This window comes from Acipenser ruthenus, chromosome 53 (genome assembly GCF_902713425.1).
Source record: "Acipenser ruthenus chromosome 53, fAciRut3.2 maternal haplotype, whole genome shotgun sequence".
Taxonomy (NCBI): domain Eukaryota; kingdom Metazoa; phylum Chordata; class Actinopteri; order Acipenseriformes; family Acipenseridae; genus Acipenser; species Acipenser ruthenus.
The window spans coordinates 2,467,564-2,483,181 of NC_081241.1; the positions used below are offsets into that span (position 1 = coordinate 2,467,564).

Consider the following 15,618-nt stretch of genomic DNA (forward strand, 5'->3'; position numbering starts at 1 on the left):
AAAAGGTGAGACAGCTATCGAGTGTGACTGGTGTACATAAGAACGTAAGAAAGTTTCCAAACGAGAGGAGGCCATTCAGCCCATCTTGCTCGTTTGGTTGTTAGTAGCTTATTGATCCCAGAATCTCATCAAGCAGCTTCTTGAAGGATTCCAGGGTGTCGGCTTCAACAACATTACTGGGGAGTTGACAACATTACCTCCGACTGCATTAAGTATACAGACTAGACAGTTAAGTGTTAGTTTATTATAAAAGACCAGGAAACACCACACCTAAATGGCACAGGGTTCGAATCAAGCCGGTATAAAAACAAAATATTCACCTTAAAATGAGAAACATCACTGCAGAACAAAGTCAACAAGTTATAAAAAAAAATTAAAAAAAATAAATAAAATGAAACCACAAAAAATAAATTAAAAACTGACTTGGCAACAAGTTGTGGTTGGAAGAAATCCAGTAAAGCAGGACTCTGATTGGTCAGTGAAGACAGATTTAATCTTTCCCAAATTGGCTGTCGTGAGTTTCGTTTCGAAGACTGTACAGCTCTGGCCCAAAGTTTTGCATCACCTAGAATTTTAGGATTGAGAAAGAATTCAGATCTTTTATTATTTAATATCATGTAATTAAAGAAACAAAATGATATTGCAAGAGTCTACCGGAAGCCTCAATAGTTGTACAGTAGTATTTCATGTTAGATTTTGAAATGCCACATTTTTCAATGTCAAGTTTTTCTTTTGTTAACTGGAAAAACTACAAAGCGGTGTGTGATTCAGTGCTAACGTAACATTATTCAGCAGGTTTAATTCGACTTTATGAAGCTAAATTAATTCATTCTATATAGAGGGGGATGCTAAACGTTTGCCCATTGCTGTATTACAACAAAATGAGGTTTGGAACATGACAAGAGAGACTCCAACTTCATTACAGATACAGGGTAAAAATACACAGATACAGTGCAAATGATCACACTTGCTTTTCTCTCCCGTCCCCTTCGTGAGTTTCAGACCAGTCTATCAATATCACACGCAGGAAAAAGCTTCTGCTCGTCACAATCACAGCTCATTTGATTTCTCAATTTAACACTCGGGCGGTTGCAAATGTTTTGGGGATATTGATCGGTGGGGTTTACAAAGTGCTTGATTTTAACCTGGGGTTCAGAACTCCCCTCAATGAAGTCTGTTATTGACATGATCAGGAGTTTGATCTTAAACATATTGTTCCTCCTTTGTAGCTGCATGAACAGCTCCTGTTAGTAAACCTGCAGACTCACAGGTGAGGCGTATTCATGCTGTGATCAGGATCAGTTCAATACTATACCTGAACAAGGGGAGGGAGCTCTGAACCCCAGGACTGGGTGCAGCAGCAGCAGCAGCAGGACCAGTGTGAGTTTCTAACCCTGCTCAAACTCCTGACTCCTGATCATTTCAATATTAATAATAATAATACTAGACTTCATTGAGGGGAGCTCTGAACCCCAGGACTGGGTGCAGCAGCAGCAGCAGGGCTAGTGTGAGTTTCTAACCCTGCTCAAACTCCTGGCTCCTGATCATTTCAATATTAATAATAATAATACTAGACTTCATTGAAGGGAGCTCTGAACCCCAGGACTGGGTGCAGCAGCAGGGCTAGTGTGAGTTTGTAACCCTGCTCAAACTCCTGACTCCTGATCATTTCAATATTAATAATAATAATAATACTAGACTTCATTGAAGGGAGCTCTGAACCCCAGGACTGGGTGCAGCAGCAGCAGCAGGGCTAGTGTGAGTTTCTAACCCTGCTCAAACTCCTGGTTCCTGATCATTATAATAATAATAATAATAATAATAATAATAATAATAATAATAATAATAGACTTCTTTGAGGGGAGTTCTGAACCCCAGGACTGAGGCCAGCAGCAGGGCTAGTGTGAGTTTCTAACCCTGCTCAAACTCCTGGCTCCTGATCATTTCAATAATAATAATAATAATAATAATAATAATAATAATAATAATAATAATATACTCTGTTTAGGGGAGTTCTGAAGCCCAGGACTGGGTGCAGCAACAGGGCTAGTGTTTGACTCTCAATGATTACTGTACTGGGAATACTTTCAGCTTTGCTGTTTCATGGTCTGAACAGGGGGAGGGAGTTCTGAACCCCAGGACTGGGTGAGACTCCAGTCCTCAAGGGCCTCTGAAGGGTCTTCTGGTTGTCATTACAACTTCAGCTCTCAATTAACTTCATTGATCTCTTATTTGTTCAATTGTACGTGTTTAATATTTTTACAGCTGATGATGATCTATAGAAATGCTCTTGATTCAAGGTACAAGACCTGTGAAACATTGTGAGGCCTGGGAGAGAGGTGTGAAATGTGTCCCGTGAATGAAGAGCTGGGGGTGGAACGAAAGCCAGAAGACACTGGGGCCCTCCAGGAGTTTCACACCCCTGCTCTAGCTAATATTACAAAATGAATGGGCGGGAAGAGAGAGAATAAGAAGGGTTTTGAGAAGGTTTAAAAAACCCTGATGAGATAAGTCCATAAAAATCCTGCACGTGTAGGTAGTGGTACAGTACACGATATATATAATTCTCTATATTTCAAATGTATATATTTCTATTCCTCTGATCTTGTCTGCGGGGGGTCTGGCTCCTCTATCTCTGGCCGTAGTGCCCGTTGAAGTGGTTTCCTCCAGGAGGCTGGATGTGAATCGAGTCCAGGATCGGTCGCAAAGCCTGTCCGAACGGCCTGGGAAAAAACAATCGGGGAATCCGACAATTAGAAGCAGGCTTGTTCCTTTATTGACGAGGGCTCTCTAAGCAGTACTATAGTGGGAACATTTTTGGTGTTCATGGTAGGTACGAAGGCTGTGCAGAGATGACCTCAGTAGACTGAGGTTGTCGGTTGCAGTGGTCGTGTAGAATTGTGGGGAATCAGAAGAGATTCTGCCCATCATTAAACACAGAGTTGCTTTATATATTAAACTGGACTATCCATTCGCTTTTGGTCTTGGTACAGCCAGGATGTGCTTATCACAGGAGAGTAGGCAGCAAGTAAACGTTTTATTCTGCAACTCTTTCATGCATGAAATATAGAAAATAGCTGAATGGTTTTGGACACATAATATATTTTTCATTGAAGGTTTTCAATTTTTGTTCTATTGCTTTATATGGGAGGGGGGGATGGCATATGAGGCTGTCATGCATTTGCTTGCTAGTCTTCCACATGTCCCCACAGATAGACAGATAGATAGATAAAGACTAGAAGAGTTTTTCTTTATCCATCCCTATATGAGGTCGCCGTGCATGAAAGAGCTCAATGAGAAGTGGGTAAGTTTACCCATGTTTAACCTTGACTACACCACCCTCTCAAAACAGCAGAATTGTACTGAGGTCCTTCACTGGAACGTCGTGTTAATGTCGTTTCTGACCTACTGTGATCGAGAGGGGCGGGGCTATCCAAAGCCAATAGGAAAGTGTCAGGGTTTGATTGACACCCGTTTCATTTGAGTTTCCTCAGCTTGGATAGCTCTAGGTTTGGTCGCCTGCTACAGCCAAGAATACATTGATCGCATTGAGTAGCCAAGCCCCTGCAACCCAGTGCACAGTTAACAGGGGTCATGATGTTTCAAGAAAGAACTGGAGTCAAAAACAAATGCATTCGTTTAAAAGGAGAGTGTTGAAAATGAATAAGCTTGGTTGTAATTAAACATTATAGACTGCAGAGGATTTTTTTTTTTTTAAATCATGATTCAAAATGAAATACAAGCTTGTTACATTTCTTACAGAACTGCACCTTTGAGACCTATCACTGCATGGCAGGTAAGATGCTACTTTAAAAGAGGAGTGAATTCACAACAGGGGTCAATTTAATGAACCCATAGCCCACCAGGATAGAACATGGATGGATTTCATTGGAACGTTTACAGCACTGGAGAACAGCAGGCATCTATTGTTAGGGATGATCCCAGAATAACCACAGATTCCCCAGTGCGGTAAATGCTGTTCAAATTGATCCCGAAGCCTATAAAAAAAAATAAACCAAATTGATGGGCGTTTTTATTTTTTGACAAAAAGAAAATGGTGCTTTCTGTGTTTTTTATTGTAAAACATGATGCGATAGGAGTCTTATTTCCATCTCTGGTGTGTCTGTGTGTGTAATATTAATATTAGGGCAGCTGGCTCTTTGAGCTAAAATATATATATATATATATATATATATATATATATATATATATATATATATATATATAAATAAATAACACACACACACACACACAGGGATATAATACGACTCCTATTGCATGATCCAGTCCTGGTTTCACTAGGAGTTTAATAGTAAGACACACCTGAGCTTGTTACCTAGACACACTGGAGCTAATCAAGCTGCTAGCAGTAAAACCTGGACTGGGTGACACTGCTATGCAGTGGGAGTCCTGTTTCCCTGGCTGTATTCGGCTGTACTCACGTGGAGAGCACCTCGGAGGGGAGGTCAGTGATGTAGGCTGGGATCTTTGCCCCCGTCAGGAACTGGGCCACCTCGTTACTGAATGTGTTGCAATTGTGTTCAAACAGGCGATACCGATCCCCCCTAGAGCAAAGCAAGAGGCAGGGAGAGTGAGGGGAGACCACAGCAATATACAACCAGAGCAAAGCAACAGGCAGGGAGAGTGAGGGGAGACCACAGCAATATACAACTAGAGCAAAGCAACAGGCAGGGCCAGTGAGGGGAGACCACAGCAATATACAACTAGAGCAAAGCAACAGGCAGGGCCAGTGAGGGGAGACCACAGCAATATACAACTAGAGCAAAGCAACAGGCAGGGACAGTGAGGGGAGACCACAGCAATATACAACCAGAGCAAAGCAACAGGCAGGGAGAGTGAGGGGAGACCACAGCAATATACAACTAGAGCAAAGCAACAGGCAGGGACAGTGAGGGGAGACCACAGCAATATACAACCAGAGCAAAGCAACAGGCAGGGACAGTGAGGGGAGACCACAGCAATATACAACTAGAGCAAAGCAACAGGCAGGGAGAGTGAGGGGAGACCACAGCAATATACAACTAGAGCAAAGCAACAGGCAGGGACAGTGAGGGGAGACCACAGCAATATACAACCAGAGCAAAGCAAGAGGCAGGGACAGTGAGGGGAGACCACAGCAATATACAACTAGAGCAAAGCAACAGGCAGGGAGAGTGAGGGGAGACCACAGCAATATACAACTAGAGCAAAGCAACAGGCAGGGAGAGTGAGGGGAGACCACAGCAATATACAACTAGAGCAAAGCAACAGGCAGGGAGAGTGAGGGGAGACCACAGCAATATACAACTAGAGCAAAGCAACAGGCAGGGACAGTGAGGGGAGACCACAGCAATATACAACTAGAGCAAAGCAACAGGCAGGGAGAGTGAGGGGAGACCACAGCAATATACAACTAGAGCAAAGCAACAGGCAGGGAGAGTGAGGGGAGACCACAGCAATATACAACCAGAGCAAAGCAACAGGCAGGGAGAGTGAGGGGAGACCACAGCAATATACAACCAGAGCAAAGCAACAGGCAGGGAGAGTGAGGGGAGACCACAGCAATATACAACTAGAGCAAAGCAACAGGCAGGGAGAGTGAGGGGAGACCACAGCAATATACAACTAGAGCAAAGCAACAGGCAGGGACAGTGAGGGGAGACCACAGCAATATACAACTAGAGCAAAGCAACAGGCAGGGAGAGTGAGGGGAGACCACAGCAATATACAACTAGAGCAAAGCAACAGGCAGGGAGAGTGAGGGGAGACCACAGCAATATACAACCAGAGCAAAGCAACAGGCAGGGAGAGTGAGGGGAGACCACAGCAATATACAACCAGAGCAAAGCAACAGGCAGGGGCAGTGAGGGGAGACCACAGCAATATACAACTAGAGCAAAGCAACAGGCAGGGGCAGTGAGGGGAGACCACAGCAATATACAACTAGAACAAAGCAACAGGCAGGGAGAGTGAGGGGAGACCACAGCAATATACAACTAGAGCAAAGCAACAGGCAGGGGCAGTGAGGGGAGACCACAGCAATATACAACTAGAGCAAAGCAACAGGCAGGGAGAGTGAGGGGAGACCACAGCAATATACAACTAGAGCAAAGCAACAGGCAGGGACAGTGAGGGGAGACCACAGCAATATACAACTAGAGCAAAGCAACAGGCAGGGAGAGTGAGGGGAGACCACAGCAATATACAACTAGAGCAAAGCAACAGGCAGGGACAGTGAGGGGAGACCACAGCAATATACAACCAGAGCAAAGCAACAGGCAGGGAGAGTGAGGGGAGACCACAGCAATATACAACCAGAGCAAAGCAACAGGCAGGGACAGTGAGGGGAGACCACAGCAATATACAACTAGAGCAAAGCAACAGGCAGGGACAGTGAGGGGAGACCACAGCAATATACAACCAGAGCAAAGCAACAGGCAGGGTCAGTGAGGGGGGACCACAGCAATATACAACTAGAGCAAAGCAACAGGCAGGGACAGTGAGGGGAGACCACAGCAATATACAACTAGAGCAAAGCAACAGGCAGGGACAGTGAGGGGAGACCACAGCAATATACAACTAGAGCAAAGCAACAGGCAGGGACAGTGAGGGGAGACCACAGCAATATACAACTAGAGCAAAGCAACAGGCAGGGACAGTGAGGGGAGACCACAGCAATATACAACTAGAGCAAAGCAACAGGCAGGGACAGTGAGGGGAGACCACAGCAATATACAACTAGAGCAAAGCAACAGGCAGGGACAGTGAGGGGAGACCACAGCAATATACAACTAGAGCAAAGCAACAGGCAGGGAGAGTGAGGGGAGACCACAGCAATATACAACTAGAGCAAAGCAACAGGCAGGGAGAGTGAGGGGAGACCACAGCAATATACAACTAGAGCAAAGCAACAGGCAGGGAGAGTGAGGGGAGACCACAGCAATATACAACCAGAGCAAAGCAACAGGCAGGGAGAGTGAGGGGAGACCACAGCAATATACAACCAGAGCAAAGCAACAGGCAGGGAGAGTGAGGGGAGACCACAGCAATATACAACTAGAGCAAAGCAACAGGCAGGGAGAGTGAGGGGAGACCACAGCAATATACAACTAGAGCAAAGCAACAGGCAGGGAGAGTGAGGGGAGACCACAGCAATATACAACCAGAGCAAAGCAACAGGCAGGGAGAGTGAGGGGAGACCACAGCAATATACAACTAGAGCAAAGCAACAGGCAGGGAGAGTGAGGGGAGACCACAGCAATATACAACTAGAGCAAAGCAACAGGCAGGGAGAGTGAGGGGAGACCACAGCAATATACAACCAGAGCAAAGCAACAGGCAGGGAGAGTGAGGGGAGACCACAGCAATATACAACTAGAGCAAAGCAACAGGCAGGGGCAGTGAGGGGAGACCACAGCAATATACAACCAGAGCAAAGCAACAGGCAGGGAGAGTGAGGGGAGACCACAGCAATATACAACTAGAGCAAAGCAACAGGCAGGGACAGTGAGGGGGGACCACAGCAATATACAACCAGAGCAAAGCAACAGGCAGGGAGAGTGAGGGGAGACCACAGCAATATACAACTAGAGCAAAGCAACAGGCAGGGAGAGTGAGGGGAGACCACAGCAATATACAACTAGAGCAAAGCAACAGGCAGGGACAGTGAGGGGAGACCACAGCAATATACAACTAGAGCAAAGCAACAGGCAGGGACAGTGAGGGGGGACCACAGCAATATACAACTAGAGCAAAGCAACAGGCAGGGAGAGTGAGGGGAGACCACAGCAATATACAACTAGAGCAAAGCAACAGGCAGGGAGAGTGAGGGGAGACCACAGCAATATACAACTAGAGCAAAGCAACAGGCAGGGAGAGTGAGGGGAGACCACAGCAATATACAACTAGAGCAAAGCAACAGGCAGGGACAGTGAGGGGGGACCACAGCAATATACAACCAGAGCAAAGCAACAGGCAGGGACAGTGAGGGGAGACCACAGCAATATACAACCAGAGCAAAGCAACAGGCAGGGAGAGTGAGGGGAGACCACAGCAATATACAACCAGAGCAAAGCAACAGGCAGGGACAGTGAGGGGGGACCACAGCAATATACAACTAGAGCAAAGCAACAGGCAGGGACAGTGAGGGGGGACCACAGCAATATACAACTAGAGCAAAGCAACAGGCAGGGAGAGTGAGGGGAGACCACAGCAATATACAACTAGAGCAAAGCAACAGGCAGGGAGAGTGAGGGGAGACCACAGCAATATACAACTAGAGCAAAGCAACAGGCAGGGGCAGTGAGGGGAGACCACAGCAATATACAACTAGAGCAAAGCAACAGGCAGGGAGAGTGAGGGGAGACCACAGCAATATACAACTAGAGCAAAGCAACAGGCAGGGACAGTGAGGGGAGACCACAGCAATATACAACTAGAGCAAAGCAACAGGCAGGGAGAGTGAGGGGAGACCACAGCAATATACAACTAGAGCAAAGCAACAGGCAGGGGCAGTGAGGGGAGACCACAGCAATATACAACCAGAGCAAAGCAACAGGCAGGGGCAGTGAGGGGAGACCACAGCAATATACAACCAGAGCAAAGCAACATGCAGGGACAGTGAGGGGAGACCACAGCAATATACAACCAGAGCAAAGCAACAGGCAGGGACAGTGAGGGGAGACCACAGCAATATACAACTAGAGCAAAGCAACAGGCAGGGAGAGTGAGGGGAGACCACAGCAATATACAACTAGAGCAAAGCAACAGGCAGGGAGAGTGAGGGGAGACCACAGCAATATACAACTAGAGGAAAGCAACAGGCAGGGACAGTGAGGGGGGACCACAGCAATATACAACCAGAGCAAAGCAACAGGCAGGGACAGTGAGGGGAGACCACAGCAATATACAACTAGAGCAAAGCAACAGGCAGGGAGAGTGAGGGGAGACCACAGCAATATACAACTAGAGCAAAGCAACAGGCAGGGACAGTGAGGGGGGACCACAGCAATATACAACCAGAGCAAAGCAACAGGCAGGGACAGTGAGGGGAGACCACAGCAATATACAACCAGAGCAAAGCAACAGGCAGGGAGAGTGAGGGGAGACCACAGCAATATACAACCAGAGCAAAGCAACAGGCAGGGACAGTGAGGGGGGACCACAGCAATATACAACTAGAGCAAAGCAACAGTCAGGGACAGTGAGGGGAGACCACAGCAATATACAACTAGAGCAAAGCAACAGGCAGGGACAGTGAGGGGGGACCACAGCAATATACAACTAGAGCAAAGCAACAGGCAGGGAGAGTGAGGGGAGACCACAGCAATATACAACTAGAGCAAAGCAACAGGCAGGGAGAGTGAGGGGAGACCACAGCAATATACAACTAGAGCAAAGCAACAGGCAGGGAGAGTGAGGGGGGACCACAGCAATATACAACCAGAGCAAAGCAACAGGCAGGGACAGTGAGGGGAGACCACAGCAATATACAACCAGAGCAAAGCATCAGGCAGGGACAGTGAGGGGAGACCACAGCAATATACAACTAGAGCAATGGGCAAAAGTTTTGTATCACCTAGAATTTTAGGACTGAGCATCATTTAACAAAAATAAATCAAAAAAACTCTATATTAACATAATTTAGAGCTTTTATTAACATCATGTAATCAAAGAAACTACAAAAGTCTTCCAGAAGCCACAACAGTATTATAGTAACATTTCATGTTAGATTTCGAAATGTCACATTTTTCAATTGGTCAGTTTTTCCTTACAGTAAGTATATGGGAAAACTACAAAGAGCAGTGGAATTCAATATGCTAACGTAACATTATTCAGCAGCTTTCATTCGACTTTATGAAGCAGGTTGTTACATTGTGTTTGAACCTGTTTATACCAGGGCGGTAAATTAATTAACGCGTTTCTCATTCAGAAGATTATTATATTAAAAAAAAATGAACGCAGATGAATCGCTCTCTTTTTTTATGTCTTGTTACGTTACCACCAGTTTTGAGAAAACCGGACTTTAATTAGTTTTATCATTAGAATCCTCTTTCACACACACACAAAAAGTACAACTGGCACTTTGTACAGAAGACCTGTAAAAACAGACTCAATGAACAGTAACACTGCCATCTGGTGGTGAGCTAGCAACACAACAAGTACTGATTACCCCCACAGCAAAAAGCAACAGGCAGGTATAGCGAGGGGAGACCAAGCCAATACAATACTCAGGGTGACAGATCGCATTAAACTCCCAAAACATTTAAACTTTAAAAAGCGTTGTTAATGAATTAATCAATCAATAAATGTGTTAAATCCGTATCCAGCATTATATTTTTAAACATATTACCGACTTTTTTTTTTTAACTTTGCCATTACATATCATGGGTTATAAATAAGGCTTGAACTATTAGGTTTTAATTTGAGAATCTCTACCTCCCTTTAAATGTTAATCAGTCATCATTAAGCTGTCTCTGCATCCTAATAAAGAGAAAACTACTAATTACAAACTGGGTGTAAGATCATTTTTTTCTTTGCCATAAATCATGGAGATTTTGAATGCTGGACTTGCTATCAGCTTACACTCCAGACCGGGTATTTAATGCTAAGAAAATCAGAGACCTGTCAGGACAGCTCTGTTAGGAGTGCAATTAGGATCAGCGATGAGCGATTAAGGTAATTTTGTCACGTCTGTTTGAAATAAAAATTAAGCGAAACAGAATCAGGCTCAGTTAAGACATGAAGGTAAAAAAAAAGTGACTCGTTTTGTAATTAACAGCTATTTTCTGAGTTTAATTAGGAAACAGAATCGGCTCAAACTAAGTTAAACGGGACATCAAGTGATCGAAAATAAAACCTGAAAACTTCAAGCCCTAGTTATAAATCAACTGGGAGATGCGTTTCTCAACGCTTACTCGCCAGGAGAAAGAGGATTTCTCTTGTAAGGATGGCAGTGTACCCAGATCACACTCCCTCCTGCAACAACGCCTCTCATTTCAGTCACCAGCATTGTTGTGGGAGGGAGCGTGACCCGGACACACTGCGATGTGAAGAAAAAAATCTCTTTCTCCTGGCCAACGGTCCCGAGTAAAAAAAAAAAAGTCCTTCTCTAGTTGATTTACCTACGACGTGAATAAAAAAAAAATATATAAATAAAAACGACTGGGATTATGTTGAACCGCTCAACGCTGTGATGTGTACAACACAGGATACAGCAAAGGTAAAATAACAAGTTTCTTATAAACAATGCAGGAGGTTCTGAACGTAACTGTCTGTGGGCACAATTTAGAAGCAAGTCTAAATATTTAAGCTTGTATTTTCTTTCTTCTGCTAGACTTAGGGATGGAAACAAGACTCCCGTTGCACAGCAGTGTGATCCAGTCCTGGTTTCACTAGGAGCTTAATAATAAGACACACCTGAACTTGTTACCTATACACACTGGTACTAACCAAGCTGGTAGTAAAACCTGGAATGGATCACACTGCTGTGGATTAGGAGTCTGATTGCCATCCCTATTTCTAATCAAACATCCCGCCTGCTCCTTTTTGGGTTGAAGTGCCGGTGCTGCAGTTAGTCCTCCTCACCTGTAGGTGGACTCTCCCAGCGAGGTGAGGTAATCCATGAAGATCTCCTCTGTCACCTCTGTAGTTCCCAGATCCACCACTGTGTTGGGGGCACCAAGCATCGTTCCACCCTGAAACGCACACCCCCTGACGTCTTCATTCATACCCTCTCATATAAAACCTATACAAAGCTAAAGTGTACATTAGATCAGTGGTTCTCAAACCCGGTCCTCGGGGACCCCCTGTGTCTTCTGACTTTCATTCCAACCGAGCTCTCAATTACTTAACTAAACCCTTAACTGAACTAACAATTCACTTAATTAGGCTTTCTTAATTGTTTTCAGCTCTTAAACAGTTGGAAATTTCAAGTTAGCTGTGAAATCGTGTAAGTAACTTGAAATCTGCAGCTTGTTAGGAGCTGAGAGTAATTAAAAAGGTTTAATTAAGCAAATTATTAGTTCAATTAAGGGTTAAGTAATTGAGAGCTCAGTTGGAATGAAAGCCAGAAGACGCAGGGGGTCCACAAGGACCCGGGGGGGGGGGGCTAACCACCTAAGCTTCGTATTAAGAGAAAAATTCTTCATATGGTGCTATGCTTTGTCTGTGTATTTCCTTCAACTCAATGTAAAGGCAAGCTTGTGGAAGTTACTGAGAAGGACACAGTCCTTATCTGGGTATGCTATATGAAGGATGTCTGTGTCTTGTAATCTCTTGCAGTGATATATATCTTATTAGCAGGGTGTGTGTCAAATTCAGATCTTACCACTACCTGAATGTCGCAATACGTTTTGTATCAAGACAATAGTGCATCGTTACACCATTAACAGTAGCCTACAACTCCTTTGGAGATTTTCTATACATTAGTCTATATGTTCCCAGTGGCAGTCTAGCTTGGTCCACTTGCTCAGATCAATCTAATTAACTAGATTGTCTCATTAGTACGCTGCCATCCGGGCTCATTTTGTTCAGTTCCTGGGGATTTTTCAGTCCCGCTTGGACGCTGCAATGGACCCATAGAGATTTGTAAAGCACAAGGTGAAAATTCTCACCCAAGCCTTTTTCTTGGGTCTCCAAGTCCCTCAGCTCTAAAAACGGAAGGACTGTGTTAATTAATGAGATGCAATGCTTACCGGCTGACAACTGGAAATACCTTCTCCTCCATAGAAAAACTCGTCACCATGGACCACGATGGCAGTGTGCCTGTGAGAGAGAGAGCCACTTAGAAATACACCACACCGCCTGCAGCCACACCGCCTTGAGTAAGCCCGATCTCTTCCGATCTCAGAGGCTCGGTGGTTAGAGAAAGGGGTCTTGTTACCAGGAGGTTCCCGGTTCAATCCCAGCTCAGCCACCGACTCGCTGTGTGTGACCCTGAGCAGGTCACTTCACCTCCTTGTGCTCCGTCCTTCAGATGAGGGGTAAAACAAACGCGGTCCTATTGGAAGTGACTCTGCAGCAGTTGCTGATGATTCATAGTTCACCCCCTAGTCTCTGTAAGTCGCTTTGGATAAAAGCGCCTGCTAAAGGATTAATTAATAAGAAGAAGAATCTCGGAAGCTAAACAAGAACGGGCTTGGTCAGTACCTGGATGAAATGTACAAGCATTTAATCCACATCATTCATTTATTTGAATTGGTTTTGGTAGCTGTAAACAAGTGCGAGTAATATTGTTTAATATTATTATTTTTAAATTGCTCTCAGTGGTATTTCAAGTGTTCCAACGATTACCACGTGGTCCCTGAATGAAAAGTGAGTGTGTTTTATAGCTGGTGTGGATACATTACACTCTTCCTATCTCACTGCATTGTTGCGTCCATCATTAAATGATCATTTGATCTTATTATGCATCTTACAAGTAGCCAATCAGGACAGTCACAAGTATCGTGATGCATATCGCATCGCGACTTGCATATCATGACACATATCATGACAGTAGTGTACCGTAACAGCCCTAATTGTAATAATAATAATAATAATAATAATAATAATAATAATAATAATAGACTTACCATATGCCATCAAGCTGTTTCCCTGTAAAAAATAAGAAACTCATTATAACTAGGAATGTTACTTAACTTTATTGTGACGATATACAAAGCATCTCAGCTTATGCACCGGCCTTGCACTGTTGCACGACTAACGGGTCATTGTAGAGATAACTTCTTGTAATCCTAAGTGGCTGCATCCTAGTTCACATTGTATTTTAGTAGTGTTACTAGTTGCACTTACTGTAAACTACACTGTATTTAAATACACAGCTTGCACTGTAGCCCTGTACTGCCCTGCAACACCTGTGTAAGTCACCTGGGATAAAGACCTCTGTCAAATAAATACATCATTTCTGATTGAATGGTGTGTCAACATGTAGTATAATGGATACTATGAGCTGCACACAGTTAACCCATTAGAGCCCTTGTCCTCATCTGAGGACAGGCTACTTTGTCATTTTTTTGGGGAGCATTTGTAACTGTCTACTTTCATTTTTCTCTTTAACTGTATTGTTATGATGACTTAAAGTTAAGTCTATATGTAATGTATCAAATCAGATAAATACAGCTTTAGTTCTGATTTTTTTTCATTTGGTAATTAATGAATGGGTCATATGGCCACGAATTTAAAAGGTAGTGGTGGAGACTTTACTAGACAACACCAGAAACTGAACTTAAACGTACTTGAAGGTAACAAACTAGTCCATACAATGTGTCTGCCAGGCACATCTGTTCATTCCACAGGTTTCTCAAATGATGTGCAGTTGTGAAAGAAACACATGTCACTGCGCCTTACCAGACTGCTGGTTTAAAAATCTATTTTGTAACTTGCTACTGTAGTTTTCCCTTCTACCTCTTTTGAAAAAAAAGTCGAGAAATTTCTAGAACGCTTAACTTCCTTATGCAACTGATGTTATGAAACAGCACAGGAAGAAGAAAACAAACAAACAAGCAAGATGTTCTTGTTTCAATAAAAGACTATTCACTGGAATCGAGTTTGGAGAGATGCCAACTTTGCGATGTCATATTGTGATATTATAACTTTGACCTATTTGATTCACCTGACCACAAACGACCGAGTCCTACCTCACCTTGATAGATATATATATATATATATATATATATATATATATATATATATATATATGTATAGCAGGTGGAACCCTCGGCACATCAAAATTACAAATATCAAAATGCAATACGACTATGAATGACTATTATAGTTAAGGAGAACAAAAACGGTGGACATTCTGTCAAAATGTTCTCTACAAAAAATAAATAAATCCCCCGTTATAACATAATATATTCTCTATTTTGTCCATATGGAGTATTTTCAGTCGGCCATTGAAAATCACTAATAATGCAGCCCCTTCTTATTCTTGAATCCCCGGTCTCGCCTATCCCCCGCAAGCCGCTCTCGCCTCCCTCTGCGCGGGGGAATCGCGAAGACTGACCGTACTTACCCAACATTATGGGGCTGAGCTGACGGGCCATTCCTTTAGACATGTCGTAAACGTACAGTTTCACAGGGTAGACGGTTGACTGATCCATCGCTACAGAACCTATTAATAATTAAGATTTAACGATTAAATAAATTAACTAACAAACAAACAGCGTCGACCAGTCAAAAATAACAATTTCAGACAGACACGGAGATAAAAAGCACAGCGGGGTCCACACTAGGACGCAGCTGGCTTATAGACACAGTTTCAATGTGTTTCTGTCACAGTGTATCCTGCACTTTAACCGGCTGCCCTGTCTTTGTTTACGCAACCAGCTGTTATTTTTTTTTGGTTTTTTTGGCTGTGTCATTGCAAGGTTTATAAATTAGGCCACTGGCTATTTTAATTTTGTTACATCACAATATTATTATTATTTATTTCTTAGCAGACGCCCTTATCCAGGGCGACTTACAATTGTTACAAGATATCACATTATACATTATTTCACATTATACAGACATCACATTATTTTACATACAATTCCCCATTTATACAGTTGGGTTTTTACTGGAGCAATCTAGGTAAAGTACCTTGCTCAAGGGTACAACAGCAGTGTCCCCCAC

The 15,618-nt window shown here is 43.7% G+C and overlaps 1 protein-coding gene across 1 annotated transcript; it reads right to left on the reverse strand.

The window, feature by feature from the left end:
- Positions 1-224: 224 nt before the first annotated feature.
- Positions 225-15,311, reverse strand: LOC117433028 (desumoylating isopeptidase 1-like). Its single transcript, XM_034055072.3, has 6 exons — positions 15,017-15,311; positions 13,575-13,596; positions 12,696-12,765; positions 11,587-11,696; positions 4,443-4,565; positions 225-2,723 (listed from the first exon to the last, which is right to left on the reverse strand). Exons 1-6 carry the CDS (start codon positions 15,102-15,104, stop codon positions 2,630-2,632), a joined length of 507 nt encoding a protein of 168 aa, XP_033910963.3. The 5' UTR covers positions 15,105-15,311; the 3' UTR covers positions 225-2,629.
- Positions 15,312-15,618: the final 307 nt, after the last annotated feature.

Coding starts and splice junctions, on each gene's coding strand:
- LOC117433028 (XM_034055072.3), bottom strand. CDS start 15,104: ATGGATCAGTCAACCGTCTACCCTGTGAAACTGTACGTTTACGACATG. Junction 13,597..15,016: donor GCTCAGCCCCATAATGTTGG/GTAAGTACGGTC, acceptor TATTTTTTACAG/GGAAACAGCTTGATGGCATA. Junction 4,566..11,586: donor CTGGGAGAGTCCACCTACAG/GTGAGGAGGACT, acceptor GCTTTGCTCTAG/GGGGGATCGGTATCGCCTGT.